General features: G+C 41.6%; 1 protein-coding gene across 1 annotated transcript in view; it reads right to left on the minus strand.

The window, feature by feature from the left end:
* Positions 1 to 704: 704 nt before the first annotated feature.
* CNTNAP2 (contactin associated protein 2) overlaps positions 705 to 17210 on the minus strand; it is a 1208164-nt gene continuing 1191658 nt past the window's right edge. The window contains exons 23-24 of the mRNA XM_074842898.1: positions 13238 to 13309; positions 705 to 11459 (exon numbers count right to left, since the gene is read on the minus strand). Of these exons, the coding sequence (XP_074698999.1) occupies positions 11260 to 11459; positions 13238 to 13309 (272 nt within the window). The 3' untranslated portion in view covers positions 705 to 11259. The remainder of the gene's footprint in view (positions 11460 to 13237; positions 13310 to 17210) is intronic.

Genomic DNA, 17210 nt, shown 5'->3' on the forward strand with positions numbered 1-17210 from the left:
ACGGGCATCACTGGCATGTCTTTAGTAGCCACAGGTGTCAGCTGGACTGCGTGCAGAATGAGAGGTGGCAGGAGGAGCACGAGTCCTAGTCCGTCGTGTATCACAAAGCTGTTGCTGGTCTGCATGGGGACGAGGCAGGAGGATGCCTGAAGGAAGAGCAGCCTCTAGGACATCTATTCCCCTCATGATTAGCCTCATGAGCCATACTAGTCATTGTTCAAACGCACGTGGTGTGTCTTGGGTGGGGATGGATACACTCCATCCAAACAGGACAGATGTGTACAGGGTGTGTGGGGAAAGAGCAGCGTGACTGCAGCCTGTGTCACACCAGCTCTTGCTCTGAAGGGGTCTAAAGCTTCCCTAGATCTTTCCCCCATTAAATAAACACCAGATGGATGTGCAGTGGCAGCATTAGTCTGAATTCTTACTATTAATTTTATCAAATCCTCTTCTAAAAATCTCCAGTCACTCAGTGACACTACCAGTCAATTTTTTTTCCAAACAAAACTGGATCCAAATTATTCAGAAAAACAGATTCACCTGTCCCCTCCCTGGAGCCACTGTACACAGAAATCTGAAGAGCACTCTGCACATCATCTCAGGCTCTTATACATGCAGCCTGTAGAGGTTTGTTTTTTTTTTTTAAATGAAGATTTTAAATATTCAAAAGCAACCATACACGCACACACACACAAAACCAGTCGTCATCTGGCAAGGCTCTTTTAATGTTGTACTTTTACCAAACCACAGTACATACTTCAAATAAGGCCTAACAGATTATACTCTTTATAAATTTACAAACAGTTTATTCTCCTTAAAGAGATCATATTACTTTTATCAGTCTTGTGTATTTCAATGAATTATATGTTTATTCAAGCATAACATAGCAAATGTAGCCATAAATCTGTAGACTAAATGTCTATAACAGAGGAATCTCAGATACACTATACTTTCAGATTAGGATTTTTTTAAATATACACATTTTTGTTTAAATAGGGTAACCGTCATATCCTGGTTATGCTTCCCATGGGAAAATTGTGCTCAAGAAAGAAACCTGTGGACTAGAATAACTGCAAACAAACAAGGTCTTGGTTCACCCACCAGGAAATCGGGCCAGCTTTGTAGGCACATAACCCTGGGATTGGTTTTCAACCTGGTTTGGAGGGAAGAGGTGAGAGGCTGGTTTCACTTTCCTAATAGCTGATGGCCCTGGTCCTTTCCTGGGTACAGACTGCTCCACAGTAGCAGGAACAAGATCAATAAGAAAGCACAACCGCATTTCAACCTCTAACCAAGAGCCCAGGTTATTGACAGCTGGCTGACCGGTACAGATGCATTACTCAGATGTGGCACAGAAGCAGAGTATTTTTTTTAAAAAAGAAAAGGAGTAAAAGAAAAGAAGAAGTAAAATGACCTGCCTCAGTAGCAATTTTGTCATTTTGCTACTACTATGTTTATGAATCTACTTCTGAACCCTCATTCGTGTCCTAGTCTCTGCTGACCCCTTTTCCTGCTCACAAGGCTATACTCATAGCCCAGCTATTGCTAGCTTGCTATCTTGCCAAGCAAAGCTAGAGAAATAGGAGCACCTCACTAAACTGTGAAAACCCCAATAGCTTGCTAAAGAAACTATGTTTTGAGGCCCTCACACTGATCAACATCACGGGCTGTGCAAGGCAGGTGTTTCTGAAGTGTTATATGGCACTGATGACTTCAATCCATCTCTTAAAGACTGAGGAATAAGTTCCTGCTTGAGCCCAATATGTCTCTGCCAGAGAACCAATGAGGAAAGAAAAAAAAATAATAAAAAGACACCGAGACAAAACCCAAATCCAAACCATGCAAATTATAGCTGAATAATAAAAATCAAATCTAAGCCCATACCCCAAGTCCCCCTTGTGACAGAGACAGCTGGTTGCTTTCTAAACTGCAGAACCAGCCACTCTGTAGCTCCTAAATAACAAGAGTTTGGCAGTAATTACCATGCACAAAGTAAAGGCCACTTATAAAACATCTCCATAAAAATATCTATTTATCTCTATATCTCTATTTATATATGACAGTAAGAAGCTTCAGACTGAGCACATCCCAAGCACTCTGTAGTGAGGTGGAATCTATTTAACCCCCATGAAATGAAGCGCTCTTAGGGTTGGCATCCACATGTAGGATTAAGTCAGTACAGATCATTTCCAGCAGGCTTCTGTTAATTAGCACTAGTCAAATGGGGTAGCAGGGCTGTGGAGGAGCTGAAGACTTTCAGGAATAATGTGCCAAATCATGCTGTTGTATCAGAGGAACTTCCTGGATTCTGGCTGCTCGACACATAGTTCAGAGTTCATTAGGACTGAGGATATTTTATGGGACACCTGCCCAGCCCACTGATCCACTGGAGAGCAGAGCAGAAGATCCGATCCTCCTTACCAGTGTATAAGGGAGATCGACCACACAAAGCGCATTTGCGGAAAGCCAGTTCCCTGTGCTTCAAAGAGTTAATGGGAATCGAGTGATGCCTTCTTTATTCAAGTGACTGATCCCATATCTTAAGTAGTTGGAGCTTCAAAAGATCAGACACAATGCAGGAGTTGCAACGGGGTGAGTATACTCTCAGGTACTCCAAATACAGAAGCATTTTTTTCCCCCTCTCTGAGATGCTGATCCAATGAAAATAAAATTCTTTAATAACCAGTTTGAGAATTTCCTTGGATGTGCTAATAACTCAAATCTGTAGGAGTGCTGACCTGTTGCCCCAGTTGAGATGGACCTTTGAAACTCCAAGAGATGAAAACCATTGGAGGTCACTATTTTTGTGTCCTCCTTTGGAAGCTACCAGTGGCCTTGTATACATGCCACAAAAGCACAAGGGAAAGGAATGGCTGAGGGTTAATTCTGACATCTTGTGGCCCTAAGGAAAATAGAAGCTGGCTTTTGCTAAACATTTATTTTAGTATTGATATCTCTTGGGAAAACTTGAATCACGCAAAAGAAAGTGAGTATGCTTAATGGAATGACGTGCAGCTGCCTCGTTCTCAGACTCTTTGCCAGATGGTGCTGTGATTTTGGAACAAATACAAACGAGTTATAAAATAATGTTGCAGATGGCAGAAACCAAACTTTTTCTTTCAGTCACTGAGTACTATAAACAGATAAAAACCAGCTGCAAATATAACAGATGACAGGAATTCAGTGGCGTACAACTCTCCCACTACAATAGTCACATTTTAAGGAGGCAAGAGGCTTCACCTTGGTCAAAGTAGCAAGCATTGCTGGGAAGGAGTTTAAAGATGACAGTGAAAGTTGATGAATTTACCAGTGAGAGGAAACATTTCTGACGTAGAGGAAGAGATGGGAAAAAACCCCCAGAACTGTCAGCCAATTTCTTTCCATGCTGGCCTTGGAGTGATGGGTAGAGGGTTTGGAAAGAAGGAGATGTTAGGTGTGTACAGAGATCTTACTCCTCTACCAGGAACTGTGTAACAAAAGGGACTTTACGTTGTGTTTCAGGGTGTGCAACAAAGGGAATTTCTCTTTGCTACTTCACCTTGTTGCAGTAGTTTATGTTTCAGGGATAAAGGTCTCATTAGTTCAAGTCACACAACAAAACTCTGCAGACAGACCTTGATTTTATAACAGAAATAAATTACAACTAGCTGCTGATACTATGTCCAGTGCTTTATGATGGCAAATCATATTCATCTTTAAACATTTACCCGATGGAGATTTTTAAGACAAAGAAGTACAGGGCTGTTGGGCCAGTTTGTGAATGATTTATTGACTGTGCCAAGGTCAGAATCCTCCACTGACACACGAACCATAAGCATGAGGATGCACAGTTTAGAGAATAAACATTAGCATACAGGGGATGGCTACTTTGTCTTTATTCAGCCAATTTTATTTATCTTACGTATCTCTACAGGGGTTTAGAAAAATAATGCCTAGACTTGGCTGATTGCTCCACTGCTAACCAAAGCCATGACTAAATGTAGGAGAGCTGTTAGGCTGCAAATTTTCCAGATGAAGCCACTTCCACCTGACATGAGTGATCTAAAATTATTGCTTTCTGGCTGATTCAGGAGTTTGTTGACTTGCTCCAGTAACTCTTTCAGTCTGTCTTAAACAAGAGACTGTTTATAGTCTATCACTCTGAAAATGGAGTCAGTGGGGAAAAAAATGCAACTGGACAGGATGCTAGATAATGTCATCTAGGCTTCCTTTCCCATGAAAGGTTGGAACAGAAGGTCTTTCAAGGTCCCTTCCAACCTGAGTGATTCTGTAAGATGGGGGAAAGGGGACAAGAGACAGGAACAGGTGACAACACGTCTGAGAATTGTCTTCTAAGCAAGGGCAGACTATCAGGTAGAAGAAGAGCTTGGGACGTGTGATTCTGTGCTTTCACCAGCAGCCTAGAGCAGCTTGCTTATGTTTCACATCTTCAGCTGTATTCTTGCAACAGCCTGTTTTAAAGCATGTGAAAGACGGGAGAAACTCAAAGCTCAAATATTTTGGTCAAAAAAGCAATGCACACATGGTGATGATATATGACTAGCCACAGCATTGTACCTACCCCAAATCCCTAACTGGAAGATAAGAAGAAACTCTGGTATACTTTATTGTTCAGCATGCTAAATATTCCCTCAAATTGTTTCTGCTCTAGTGTCATTATGGTAATTTTCTTACTTGTCAAAAAATGTCATCTGCCTGCCTCACATGGGTTTTCAATAAATGAGAATTCCTTAGAGCAGCCCTTTGCTAGAATCTAGAATGCCAGTTGTTTAATATTATCAGTATAAATACCTCTATGTTCTAATAATTAATATGGTGATAATACATCTCTGACCCTTGGAGACAGCAGAATTAATGCAACGAACTCTGAGGAAGTAACCACTCGCTATCCCCTATTGCCCTCTTACACACCAAGCAAGAACATTAATACATGGTAAACCAAAGGGTATGCACTTTTCTCTTATGTTGTTTAATCCAGATGTTTTTCCATTAAGGAAAAAATAGCAATGGGAGCATAAGTAGACATTATTGGAAGCTGCTGCATCACAGAAGGAAAGGGGTGTGCTAAATTTTTTACTTGATTCTATGTATTTCACAGAAGCAGTTCTGGTTGTACTTTTTATCATGTGGAATAATTGCTTAACTTTTCTCATATGATGTTTTGAAAATAGAAAACTAGTCAAAAGAAACACTTAGCTGTGAAAGAACCTGTTGATACTAAACCTTTCTTTTTTACATGAAATGACTTTTTAAAAAAACTTGTAAAGAAGCCATGAATCAGCCACTTCTCTTCCTGGTTCTGCAGTTGGCATAATCAGGGTTTTGAGCATAGTGCTTCAGGAAGTCTAATTATATGTGAAAGTCAGAGTAAAATAGGGTGTTAAAAGAACTGTGTTACAGATTGTTAAATAAATGCTTCTTGGTAACCAGGACCAAGTCTGCTCTCATTTGAGGCACCATATGTGCCTACTACTGTAGGGCAAAGTCTGAGTTTATCTCCAAAATTGCACTTAATTTCAAGAGTGATTTTGCTAGCACTGCAGACTCATGGATTTGAAGCAAGTTTAGTATCTTACCCACCCACACTATGGCAGTCATTACCCAAGAGCTGTAGACATCGCATCCCGATTAGCCTTAGATTTCAGAGGTGCACGTGCACACCCACACGCTTGTGGCTGCAGTGAGACACACGTAGTGACAGCTGGAAGCAAAGACTCTTCTCCGTGTCACAGTGTACAATATCAGAAGGGCTTTAAACTTGAACCTGCACTCCTGTCTCTTTGTTCTTGAGCTTTCCTATATAAATGAAAAATATTCCTGTAGAAAACATGACTCTCCTTCTAGGGGTTTCAACAGTCGGTACAAATGAACAGTCAGAACCTGGTCACAAGGCATCACAACAGGACTTTGCCACTACTACATTCCACAAAGTAAGTTAAGGTCTCGGATGGGGCCAGGGCTTTGGGTTGGTGGTTAAGGCAATTCACACTGTAGACAGAGCAACAGGTTGGGACAAGCACAGTCCCTCTGACTCAGGTGGTTGTTGCACTGATGCTTCTTTGCCTAGATTTCACACACTCCCACTCAAGTGCACTTAACATAGTTCTTTTATAAAATGCTTCACATCATAAAAACTTTTAAAAGCCTGATAAGGTAGTTTATTAAAAGGAACAGACCCAAGTCTGTTGTGCAGGGCATACATTTTTCTTGATGACTTCAATGAAAGGCTCGCATTCATAAAGGAAAGGACAGAGCTACGGCAGGAAAGAAAGGCAAACAAGTGACACTCAGCCATTTGTAGTGTGTAACTCCTGTGAAGCTGGCAATGCCACAGAGCCTGAATAACAAACATGAGCAGAACCCATGGCAGACTGCTTAGTGCTATCTGCAAAGTGATCAGAAAGGGAAAAACCTCAGAAAGGCAGTCATTTAATTTGTACCAAAACCTTACTCACAGTCCACCTCAACAAGTACAGATTTACACTGCCTGAGATTCTCTTCTGTAACAGGTAATCAGGGCTGCCTGACGCAGGAGGAACATACTTGCACTTCAGTAAATCTTCCCTGGTTTTAGCGCCTCTCTGATGTATAACTGTGTTCTGAAGTCCCTTTTTTCATGTACTGTGGGTCTTTTCTTAAGAGGCCTTTCCAACTTCTGTCCTTTCCAAATTGATTTCCTAGTACTAGAGAAGGAAAAAATATAGACAATGATCAGAACACACAAATCATGAGAAAACAGCTGTTAGGGTAATTAAAACTGTTTTGATGAATTTCTTTCTTTTTTTTAAAATTTTTTTTTTATTTTTTATTTACCAATCTGGTTTCTAATAAAACTTTTGTTGAAAGACATTCACAGAAGATATTATGCATACATACACGTTGTCCTTCTTTCATTCTAGATGCCATTGCTTTTAAGAGGCAAGGTTTCTGTTTTGTTTCTCTAGGATGGATAATGAAACCTGATTAACAGAATTTAGGTTCTGCTTTTCAAAAATGATACCCCTTCAGGATCACCATGCTTGCTGGAATGTAAAATCATTCAAGGGTGAAACCATATTAAAAGCTATGGCTTGTCAAACTGAGATAGCTTCATATTTCAACAGATTAGATGCATCTGCCATTAAAGGACACTGTTTTAATTAAAATATATTTACTAGACTCTTAAACTGAATTCTTATCACTACAATAAACTTGTACATATACACCACTGCTTTGGCAGTCTAACTAAAATATTTATGATGACCATCCTTTCACATATATCATGCTACCTAGAGCATGATACTAAAATGCTGCCATACCTTTGAAGTGGTAAATGCTAGAAGAGATTTAAAAGGTATAGGTAACATTTAAGACAAGAAAAATACAAAGCAGAAACGCTCCAGTATCAATTAAAGATATATATTCCTATTTAATCATCTGAATTTTCTAGCAGTAAATATAGAATAGTGTGTGAAAGACTTGATGCAAAACCACCAGATTGGATTGCAGATTTCCCCCTGAGTCTGGGTTGATATCAAAATTAGTTTTCCACCATTTTGGCTCTTTGGAGCTCCATGACTAATCACCTGGTGGTCTGTGTGTGTTGTGAATGAGGATCTGAAATCTTGCTTACATTATTTCACTAACACTGAGAGCCCTAGTCTCCAGCCCAGTCTTGCTCTCCCCACTGCTGGCGGCAGTTTTGCCATTGATTCCCGTGGAATCAGGAATGAGCCTTTTAGAAACACCACTGGAACACTTCAGTTCCCCAACCAGTACAAGAAGCTACATTTTTCTGCACAGTTCAAACAGGTGAAGCAGCTAGAAAAAGGTGATAAAAGACTGATTATTTTAATAGTCTTCGCAGAAAGTACAGAGTTTTATAAAAGCAGGATCCACTCTCCCCTCCAACAGATTTTCCCACTACAGGCGTATGGATAGTACCTATTAAACAACATGGATTTTTGGCACAAATAAGAGTGGGTGAAGTAAACTATGGATGTTGTTTTAACTTTCAATAATAGGCTCGCAGAGGAAGAAATCCTCAGAAAACATCCAGTGCTAGCAAAATATGCAAGCTACTTCTCTGAGCTTGCTTCTGCTTCACTGTTAGGCTGCTGAATGACCACTGCCTAGAATTAAACATACACCATTCTCAAAAATGAAATACAAAGCAGACATGCAGGAATTCACCTACAGTCACCAAATGCCTATACAGAGACCAGCTCCTAGTCTACAACATTGTGTCTAAGGTCCAGTTTAAGAAGAAACAAGAATGTTGATCATTAAGAGTTTCTAGAGTTATGAATCATGTATCATGAAAATACTGACAAGATTGAAGATTATCAACATTTTAACACAGCACTAATGAACTTCACATAAAGAGGTCCATGGTGTCCAGTCAATGAAGACATGCAGATGCTTGCAACTTGATTTTAAAAATTTAAAACCTGTTTTTCAATTTTAAGACACTAATTTACAACTATTGCTTGTGCAATGCTCGAAGGTTATTTTCCAGAAATTTTTGCTTACAGGGTTGTGGGAGATTAGCTGGTAATCTTTTAGAAAATCAGTGAACAGATGTCACAGGCCTCACTACCATAACCCAGACAACTGTCCCTAGCTTCACCAAGGACTCGGTTAGGCACAGAGTCCAAGCCATCTTTCCTCTCTAGTGCCATGCTGAGGCACTTAGCAAATTTGCCCTGTGGCTGCTGTCTGTCTCTCCCATGTGAAGCAGCAGAGGACTCTAGTCTCTCAGGAGTCTGAGACAGACATGTCTCCTCCCAGACATGAAGTTCAGATTAGTAAGTAACTTTTTTCTGCCAACCAAACCCCAATCCATGCAAATGATGCTATATGAACTGCTCTTGGTAACCTGAAGTTGCAGTCAAGGATGTTTTTCAGACTGGACTAAAATACCATTAAAACCAAATTAAACATAAAGTAATTTAGAAAAGAGAATGCTTTTTCAGTCCTACAAAGACATCTGTGATTGCTATGTATTTTGCTGAATAGTTAGTGGTGCAGGCTAGATCCATCCCATGCTGATACTCTCCAAGGGGTAGAGACTTATCTTACACCCATGATTAAACAAGAATAAGGACTCATCTGCTCGATTAAACACAAGAGAGGGAGAGGTTAATACTGGAGGCAAGGCAAAAGACTCCAGAGCACAAGATTAACAGAGGTGATTGTTACGCCTACCTGAATCCCTCTGCTGCATAATGTTGCCTGAGAAACTGATTTTTTTTTTTAAACTGGCAACTTTTTTGTATGCTAATTCCAAATCTGTAAAGAGAAGAAATCAATGGGCTTGATTTGCTCTGATATCTATGTGCAATGAATCCAGAAGAGGGCTTTAGGCTACCATCCTTAAAAGCCAAACTGTCTGTCTGACAAATTGTGCTTATAAATTTCTTGTCTGGTAAGACTCCAATATTTTCTTCCCCCTCCATGTTTTTTTTTTTCCTTTTTCATTTTAAAGCATCGACTAGAATAATGAAAGATACAACCAAAAATACAAAGAAATAAAAGATGCCAGCACTGCTCGGTATATTAGATTGCAGATTTGGGTGAAAAATAAATCTTTTTTGTACAGAAGAAGGGATTATATCTGTGCATAACAAACCCAGCAATATTAAAGCAAATCTAGGACTGTCACGAACATAAATGCTTTTCAAGGGAAATTCCTGGTATTGTTTCTGTTCTTTCAGCACACAGCAAATGCCCTGCAATACATTCATTCTTTCATTCTATTCCACTGCAAAAACTGCCCATTAAGGCCTTACATTCCTATCAAATCATACCACTGGAGAACCACGCTCCTCTACAGAGGGCAAGCTAAAGCTGGTTATTGCCATCACAGGATATTAGGTCTTCAGGTTGCGCCTTTGCCTTTCCTACAAGCTGCCTGCCTACTTCTCAGGTGACACCTACAACTTCCCTGGTCCGAGAGGGGACGTGGGGTGCAATGCCACACTTGGCATTGGCCTTGCTGTTCTTAAAAATGCCTTACAAAGACAGCAAAATAGTTCAGGTAAATCTCTGTATTGAAAAGTAACTCTCCACTGTGCACTGTGTGTTTCTCACATGCTCTCTGGGCAGTTTCCAAGCCTCCTTTGCCTCACCTTCCTGTCTGTGCAAACACTGCCAGCAGAGGCTTTCCTTGAAAAGGGACTGAAACAAAGGATTTAAGGAATAAATTGATATGCTAGAGTTGGAAAAACAAGTATTATGTGAAGCCTGTGGTGTCAAATGCATTGACTAGAGCTGTACTAATATTTCTGCGACAGCCTATAAAAAAGAAACAGGAGCAAAGTCTGGCTCTAATTCCCTACTACAATGCTTACACCTAAGCACAGTATATGCCAATATGTCACAGGCAGAGCTGAGTTTAAACTGGCACGTGCCTCAGGTCACTGGTGCCATAGCCAAAGACACAGGAACAGACTAGGTCTACAGACTCACACAGCATCATCCTGCCTCAGAGACCAACAAAATAATAACAATAAAACCCCCCCGAAAGCTTCCTGTGCTTTATGATCATCCTTTCTGGTAGTAGCAGTAGTCATCATAACAGTATTTTTACATTGCTGATGAGAATTGGATGCAATCAACAAAGTGCCTGGGTCAAGAAGATGGATCCTGGCAGGGTTGGCATGGGCTGATGACACGTTGAAAAACTGGCGAGTAAGATTTGTATTAATCATCACCCCCCTGTCCCACCCCCAGCCCTGAACCCCTGATTTATCACCACCAAAATGAACAGTGCGGGGTGCGGGGCTGAGGGCAGCCTGTGGTGAAGTAGCCAGACATAAAGGAATACAACGCCAGGAAGAAAGGTCTGCCACTTGTTCTCAGGACAGAATTACCCACATTTTAAACAGCTTTTAAAAAATGTAAAAAACCAGCCCCGTTTCTCATCGTGGGTATCCATAACACTTCTAAACACACAGAGAAATAGACAGGTATTACTGAAAATTTTAACCAATGCTGAAGCTGCAAAACTGCTCTTTGTTGTAGTTGTTTGGATACAGAAGGGGCAATTTGCTGTAAATAAATATTAAAAAGTATTTTTTCTTAAATGCTTGAGATATTCTTTTGTTTCCTCCAGTCTCAGTCGTATTTTCCTGTCACTTGCTCCTCCAGTTGTGCTGATCTTTTTACTGTACGTGTGCTCAAGTGTCCAACGCAGAGTGTTCTCTCCCCACTGCAAGAGTCATCCCAGTCCCACCCTGGCCCAGCTCATATCCCACCCCAGGCCCCGTCCCCATGGGCTTAGATAAGCCATTCCTTCTTGCTCTCATCGATGGTCTCCGTGAAGTTGGGGTCATTGTTCATGATGGCGGCATCGGCGCTCTCGGCTGACTCTGCCCCTTTGGCCTCGTTGGTGTGGTAGGTTCCCTTGTGGCGAAACATGTAGCGGATCAGGAACACCAAGGTGCAGAGGATGGTGAAGATCACCACTGCGATGACGCCTACACAGAGGGGAAAGAAAAGATGCCACTAGCGAGGAGAACATCTACAGATTTTGACGCAAAGACAGGAACCCACAACTCCTCCGAGCTGAGCTGAAGCTACCCGAGCAGTTAAACATCACCACAGTTGCTTTATTTTCCACTGCTCCAACATTTATATATAGTTTTCACTATATACAAAATGTCACTGAGTGGGGTCTGCTAGTGACTTTCATCCTGTAGGTAAACTTCAACATTAATACCTACTTCGAGAGGTTAGCTTTGCTGACCATGAGGCAGAGGGTGCCAAGTGCTCCCAAAACATGGGGGTGAAATGGTGACGTGTCGTGGTCTGCGCAGCTCTTTGAGGATGGAGTCACTGATGTATACTTTCCAATCAATGGCCATATAAATCTATCATTGCCCCTCCACATGTCCTTGAAAATTGGCTTGGTTCACTGTTGGTTTACTCCACCCACCGGGCACAGGCTCCACATAATTACAGATGTAACTGCTTTATCATCAGACCTATCCTTAATTGCTCCACCTGCAATGGTCTATTTGGGGTTCAGCCCTGTTATGGAGAAGTCTCATATATCTTGCCCTCGCAGGCATTGGTAACTATGTGCTAAAACAGTACTGTTCCTTTTTTGTCCCTCCTCTACAGGCATGAGTATCTTCTGGGATGAAGACATTATAAAATTCTCAGGTTAAAAAAATCTTGTAATCAGCCAGAATTATGTTATGCCATTTTTGTTAACAAATGTGTTGGACAGCCCGGCTGTTCAGGTATGGCCTGAATTTTTCTGAGGAATGCAATGTTATCCTTCTAGTATTGTAAGGTTTCAAAGTATCAAGGAAAAGTTTTAAGTAGTAATAAAAATATAAATTAAAAAGGAAAAATAACATAGCAAATCAAAACTAAAGCAACTAATCTAAATCTGGATATGGAAACATAGACCCTTGAGGGGGCCAGGGAAAAGAAACAAGAAATTTCATTAGACTGCATGTACTATTATATTCACTGTGACAAAACCCACCACCAGTATGTCATTTTATATGCATTTAACACTGAAAGCTATTAGGCTGATCTTTACAATTTGTTTTTTACATGCCTTCAGAATTTGATGCAGTGTCAAAGTTCTGCCAGGAGAGTTATGGTGGAACACTTCCATACTAAGGGACAGGGCAGAGAAAACTGCATGTGTGTAAAAAATTAATCAGGATCCTTACTTCTGGAGGCGGCTGGCCAGAATAACTTCAATGGAATGCTAATTCAAAGTTCCAGTTCTGGGATTACTTAACATCACCTATCACACTGAATGGGAGGGACTCTCTGGCACATAAGTTATAGTAGAACTTGGCCCCTAAAAAACAAGGCAGGATCATGAGGGATTTTTGTCAAGGATGGAGCAAATAGTGTTCAATGTAGATTCATGTTGAACCTGCTGTAACTGGAAAAGTGTCCTTGCCATTTCATATAAATTAATTATTCTGTTAACATAAGTAACTACTGCAAAGTAGCTCCCCACATGGATGCTTAATATGTGGATTATGAATATCAGTATTTTGATTTGGTTAAAACTGAATCTGAGGGGACAAACTAAGTGAGAACAAACCATTTCACTAGGACAATGTGCCTGAACAGACTTACCCAAATTTCTGTTTAACTTTGTTCAGGTGTAGTAGTTTTCCCACATAGTCAGCTCTTAGTAAATAGCTTGAATATGTTACCAACCGCAGTTCAGCCGTCACAGTCATACTGCCAAGTATCTTAGAAAAGTAGATGGTTTTCCTACCTCCAATAATGGCAGAGTTTCTGTTAACTCCATCTCCTATAGCTTGGCCATTGTACGGGAAATCAGCACTGGCTGTAAATAGGGAATTAAAGATTCATGTTGTAATAGCAGTGAAGCTTCACACAGTAGTTCAGAAATACATCCAACATCCTCAGATAAAATTTAAAGAAAATTGTTATCCCTAGATAATTATCTAAAGAAGAAGAAACAAAAAAAATCTTTCACTGTTATCTAATCCCTCAGAACTTGCCTCCTCCTCTTAACAAAAATAAAATTGAAGTAAAGAAGGTACTCTTGGTAAGCATTGCTGTTAATACAGGAGGTCATTTTGTTACTCTACTAGAATAAATTCAGTAAGTTTCTTTAGCACAAAACCAAACAAACACCTTTCTTTCAAAAGCATGTGATCATACATATTATTGTAGAGATTTTTGCCTTTGTCCCTGCTATCCATGAAAGGTTTCAGAAGCTTCCAGGACTTTGTGACTGCCATTGAGTACAACTGCAAGCTCTTTGAAAGAAAAAGTGCCATCCCTTTTGCCACTGTACAGTCCAAGGTATGTGAGGGGATGCATTTTCTGTTGGTCAGAGCCATAGAGCAGTCACCCAAAGAAGCACACGCCAGCACCTTTGCTACCCTAGGAGAAAGACCAGTGTGTCAGCTTAGCCACTGCTGGAGGTGCTTTGGAGCTGGGATGCAAGACTGTGAGTTGGAGGAGCAGGAAGGAGAGCCTGCAGGAGAAGAGAGCCTCCAACAGACACATGAGGAGAGGAAACATGGTCAGATGTACCAGCACTGATCTGCCAGTGACCTAAAACGGAGAGACTACTTGCAGCAGAGCTGGATGAAGGAATCGATATAGGTTTAAAGTAGAATTTGGATCGTAGTCTTGGTTTTAGCACCCAGAAAACACCACAGAGGCTTTTCAAAGCCTTTTTTTTAAATTTATTTCATGAACTAAACCTATCATCAGCATTTTCTTTATAGTCATAGCAACTAGACACTGCAGTGACTAAGCAAGCCCAGAGAGCAAGGTGAGTGGTTGCAATCATTCCCTTCTTTGCCATTGGACGGTGGCATTGAGACAGTTAAAATAATCATGGATAGGAATTACTTCTTAGGTCAGTATTTAAAACCCAGCTGTATTTTCCTTGCTTGATGAATTAAGTGATATTGTATTAATCAGTTGCCTTTACAGGCCAGTGATGCATTCACTATACCCAAAAACTGGCTAAGGAAATTCAACTGGCTTTCTGTTAGCATGGACTAAAATCCATAATAAAGTTCTTTTTGTATCGCAAAACAGCTGCACAAAAGAATGAATGGCTTCAGCTTGCCACGTGTCCTGCAGAGGTTTGGGGCTAGAGTAGCCTTCCGTGTGCCTACTCTGGGGGAGAGTCAAAGCAGCTGTGTGTTGAAAAACTAGTTTTTGGCTGGTTGCCTGTGGACAAACAAGAGAGCATTTCTCAGGGCTCAGTGGAGGTGGCCTGGCCAGCAGTTTTTGCCAGCAGCACTCGTGCCTTTGACATTTGTCGGTGCTCTTGCTTCTGAAAACAGCATTTCTGCACCTCTCTGAAACAAACCAGGCTAAAAAATGTAAAAAATAAATAAATACCTGATCCTGTATCAATGGATTTTTCTCCAAAGAAGAACCTTACTGTGCAGGACCATATATGTTTTCTACAGAGACATTTTGGCACGGGGTCCAGAATATTATCCTTGCAGTGCTGAAAGGAAGGGCTGGCAGTTGGAAAATAAACCTTAACTTTAAACCTGCCCTCCCTGCACCTCACATGAAATCCTAAAGCCAAATAACACTATCTGGAAAAGCATCAATTTGCCAAATGTATGGAATTGTTCTCTGCCATTCCAATCCAAAAGGAGGCCCCTTGCCATAGGAGCAGCATCACAGGCAGTTAACAAATCCTACCACTTGCCACTTGGAGTTACCCTCCTGTGTCCCCACACAAGAGATCTTAAAATCAGCGATGGGTTACAGTTGCCCCTTCCCTTACAACTGAATAACATATTTTATCTTCTTTTAAAAGGTTGTTTCAAGGACCATGGCACTAGTGAAGTGTGAAGAAAGAGGAAAGCTGCTGTTCCTGGCAGCACAATCCCTTCTGAACTGCCACATCACAACGGCTATGCCCCAAGGGATTCTTGGCAGATGAAGACTACGGGTTACGACGTTCAACAGCCACTGAAGTACACCACAGGATAATGAAGAAAATGAAGTATTATATGAAGCTACATCCTTGATCTTGTCTGAGAGCTGCTGCTAGGACTGGACCTGATACCTCCATCCAAAGCTGCTTTCCATTGCATCTAGTCTTCATACACACTCAGGAGGAGATGTCCATTGGATCAACAATCAGATATGACTCACTCTGAGACTCTCATGTCTGACAAAAAAACATGTGTTGATCTGCTCAAGGGTAGGGAGGCTCTACAGAGAGATCTTGACAGGCTGGATCGCTGGGCTAAGGCCAACTGGAGGAGTTTCAATAAGGCCAAATGCCAGGTGCTGCACTTGGGCCACAACAACCCCCAGCAGCGCTACAGGCTTGGGGAGGAGTGGCTGGAGAGCTGCCAGTCAGAGAGGGACCTGGGGGTGTTGACTGACAGCCGGCTGAACAGGAGCCAGCAGTGTGCCCAGGTGGCCAAGAAGGCCAACGGTATCCTGGCTTGTATCAGCAATAGTGTGGCCAGCAGGGACAGGGAAGGGATCTTACCCCTGGACTCGGCACTGGTGAGGCCACACCTCGATGACTGGGTTCAGTTTTGGGCCCCTCACTACAAAAAGGACATTGAATGACTCGAGCGTGTCCAGAGAAGGGCAACGAAGCTGGTGCAGGGTCTGGAGCACAGGTCTGATGGGGAGCGGCTGAGGGAACTGGGGGGGTTTAGTCTGGAGGAGGCTGAGGGGAGATCTCATCACCCTCTACAAGTCCCTGAAAGGAGGGTGCAGAGAGGGGGGATGAGTCTCTTAGAACCAAGTAACAAGCGATAGGACAAGAGGGAATGGCCTCAAGCTGTGCCAGGGCAGGGTTAGACTGGCTATTAGGAAGTATTTCTTTCCAGAAGGGGTTGTTGGGCGTTGGAATGGGCTGCCCAGGGCAGGGGTGGAGTCCCCATCCCTGGAGGGGTTTCAGAGTCGGGCTGACGCAGCACTGAGGGATCTGGTGGAGTTGGGAACGGTCAGTGTGAGGTTAATGGTTGGACTGGATGATCTTCAAGGTCTTTTCCAACCGAGATCATTCTGTGATTCTGTAAAGAGGAGACAGGAACATGTGTCTGGGGGCAGGGGACAGTCTATTTCAACAAGAGTTCACCATCAGATTGGGTAAGTTGTGCCCTGCTGCAACTGCTAGAGAAACAGGAGTGCTGTAGTGAAAAAAGGAGCTTAGACATTCATGAATCTTTTTTTAAAGCACTTATGGCAGTGTTGGCAGATATTATCGCCATAATTTATGAATTCATGTTCTATTACTCTTGTGTCAGCAGGAGACCTGCTTTTATATTATGAGGGTTTTTTTGACTGAAAAATTATATCTAAAATCTCAGCCAAATGTGGGGTTATAGAATACCTTCTGCTGTAGAAGTCTCTAGACCAGTTTTTTACTGAATGTATTACTACAGATGGGTAGAGGAGGAAGAAAAGAACTCATTACTTTCTCTTTTAGGCTGAAGTTCCCTTGAAATTATTCTGGGCAGCAGTAGCTTCTCAAATGATCAGAAATAGCTACAGAGCAGAGGTCTAAAAACTGCAAAAGGGTAACTCCTGCCACAGCAATTAGGCAGAAGAGAATGTATGAGGGCACGTTCCTTGACCCTCCAAGGTGAATTTAACAGCTGAGTACTGTCACCAACAGGTATCAAGTGTAGGTATATTTCAAATAGCAGTTATGTCATTCAAACACATGGTGATTTGTCTCTGAGCTTACTATGGTCACATTCCTTGGTAATATT

This window comes from Strix aluco, chromosome 1 (genome assembly GCF_031877795.1).
Source record: "Strix aluco isolate bStrAlu1 chromosome 1, bStrAlu1.hap1, whole genome shotgun sequence".
In the NCBI taxonomy this organism is placed as follows: Eukaryota; Metazoa; Chordata; class Aves; order Strigiformes; family Strigidae; genus Strix; species Strix aluco.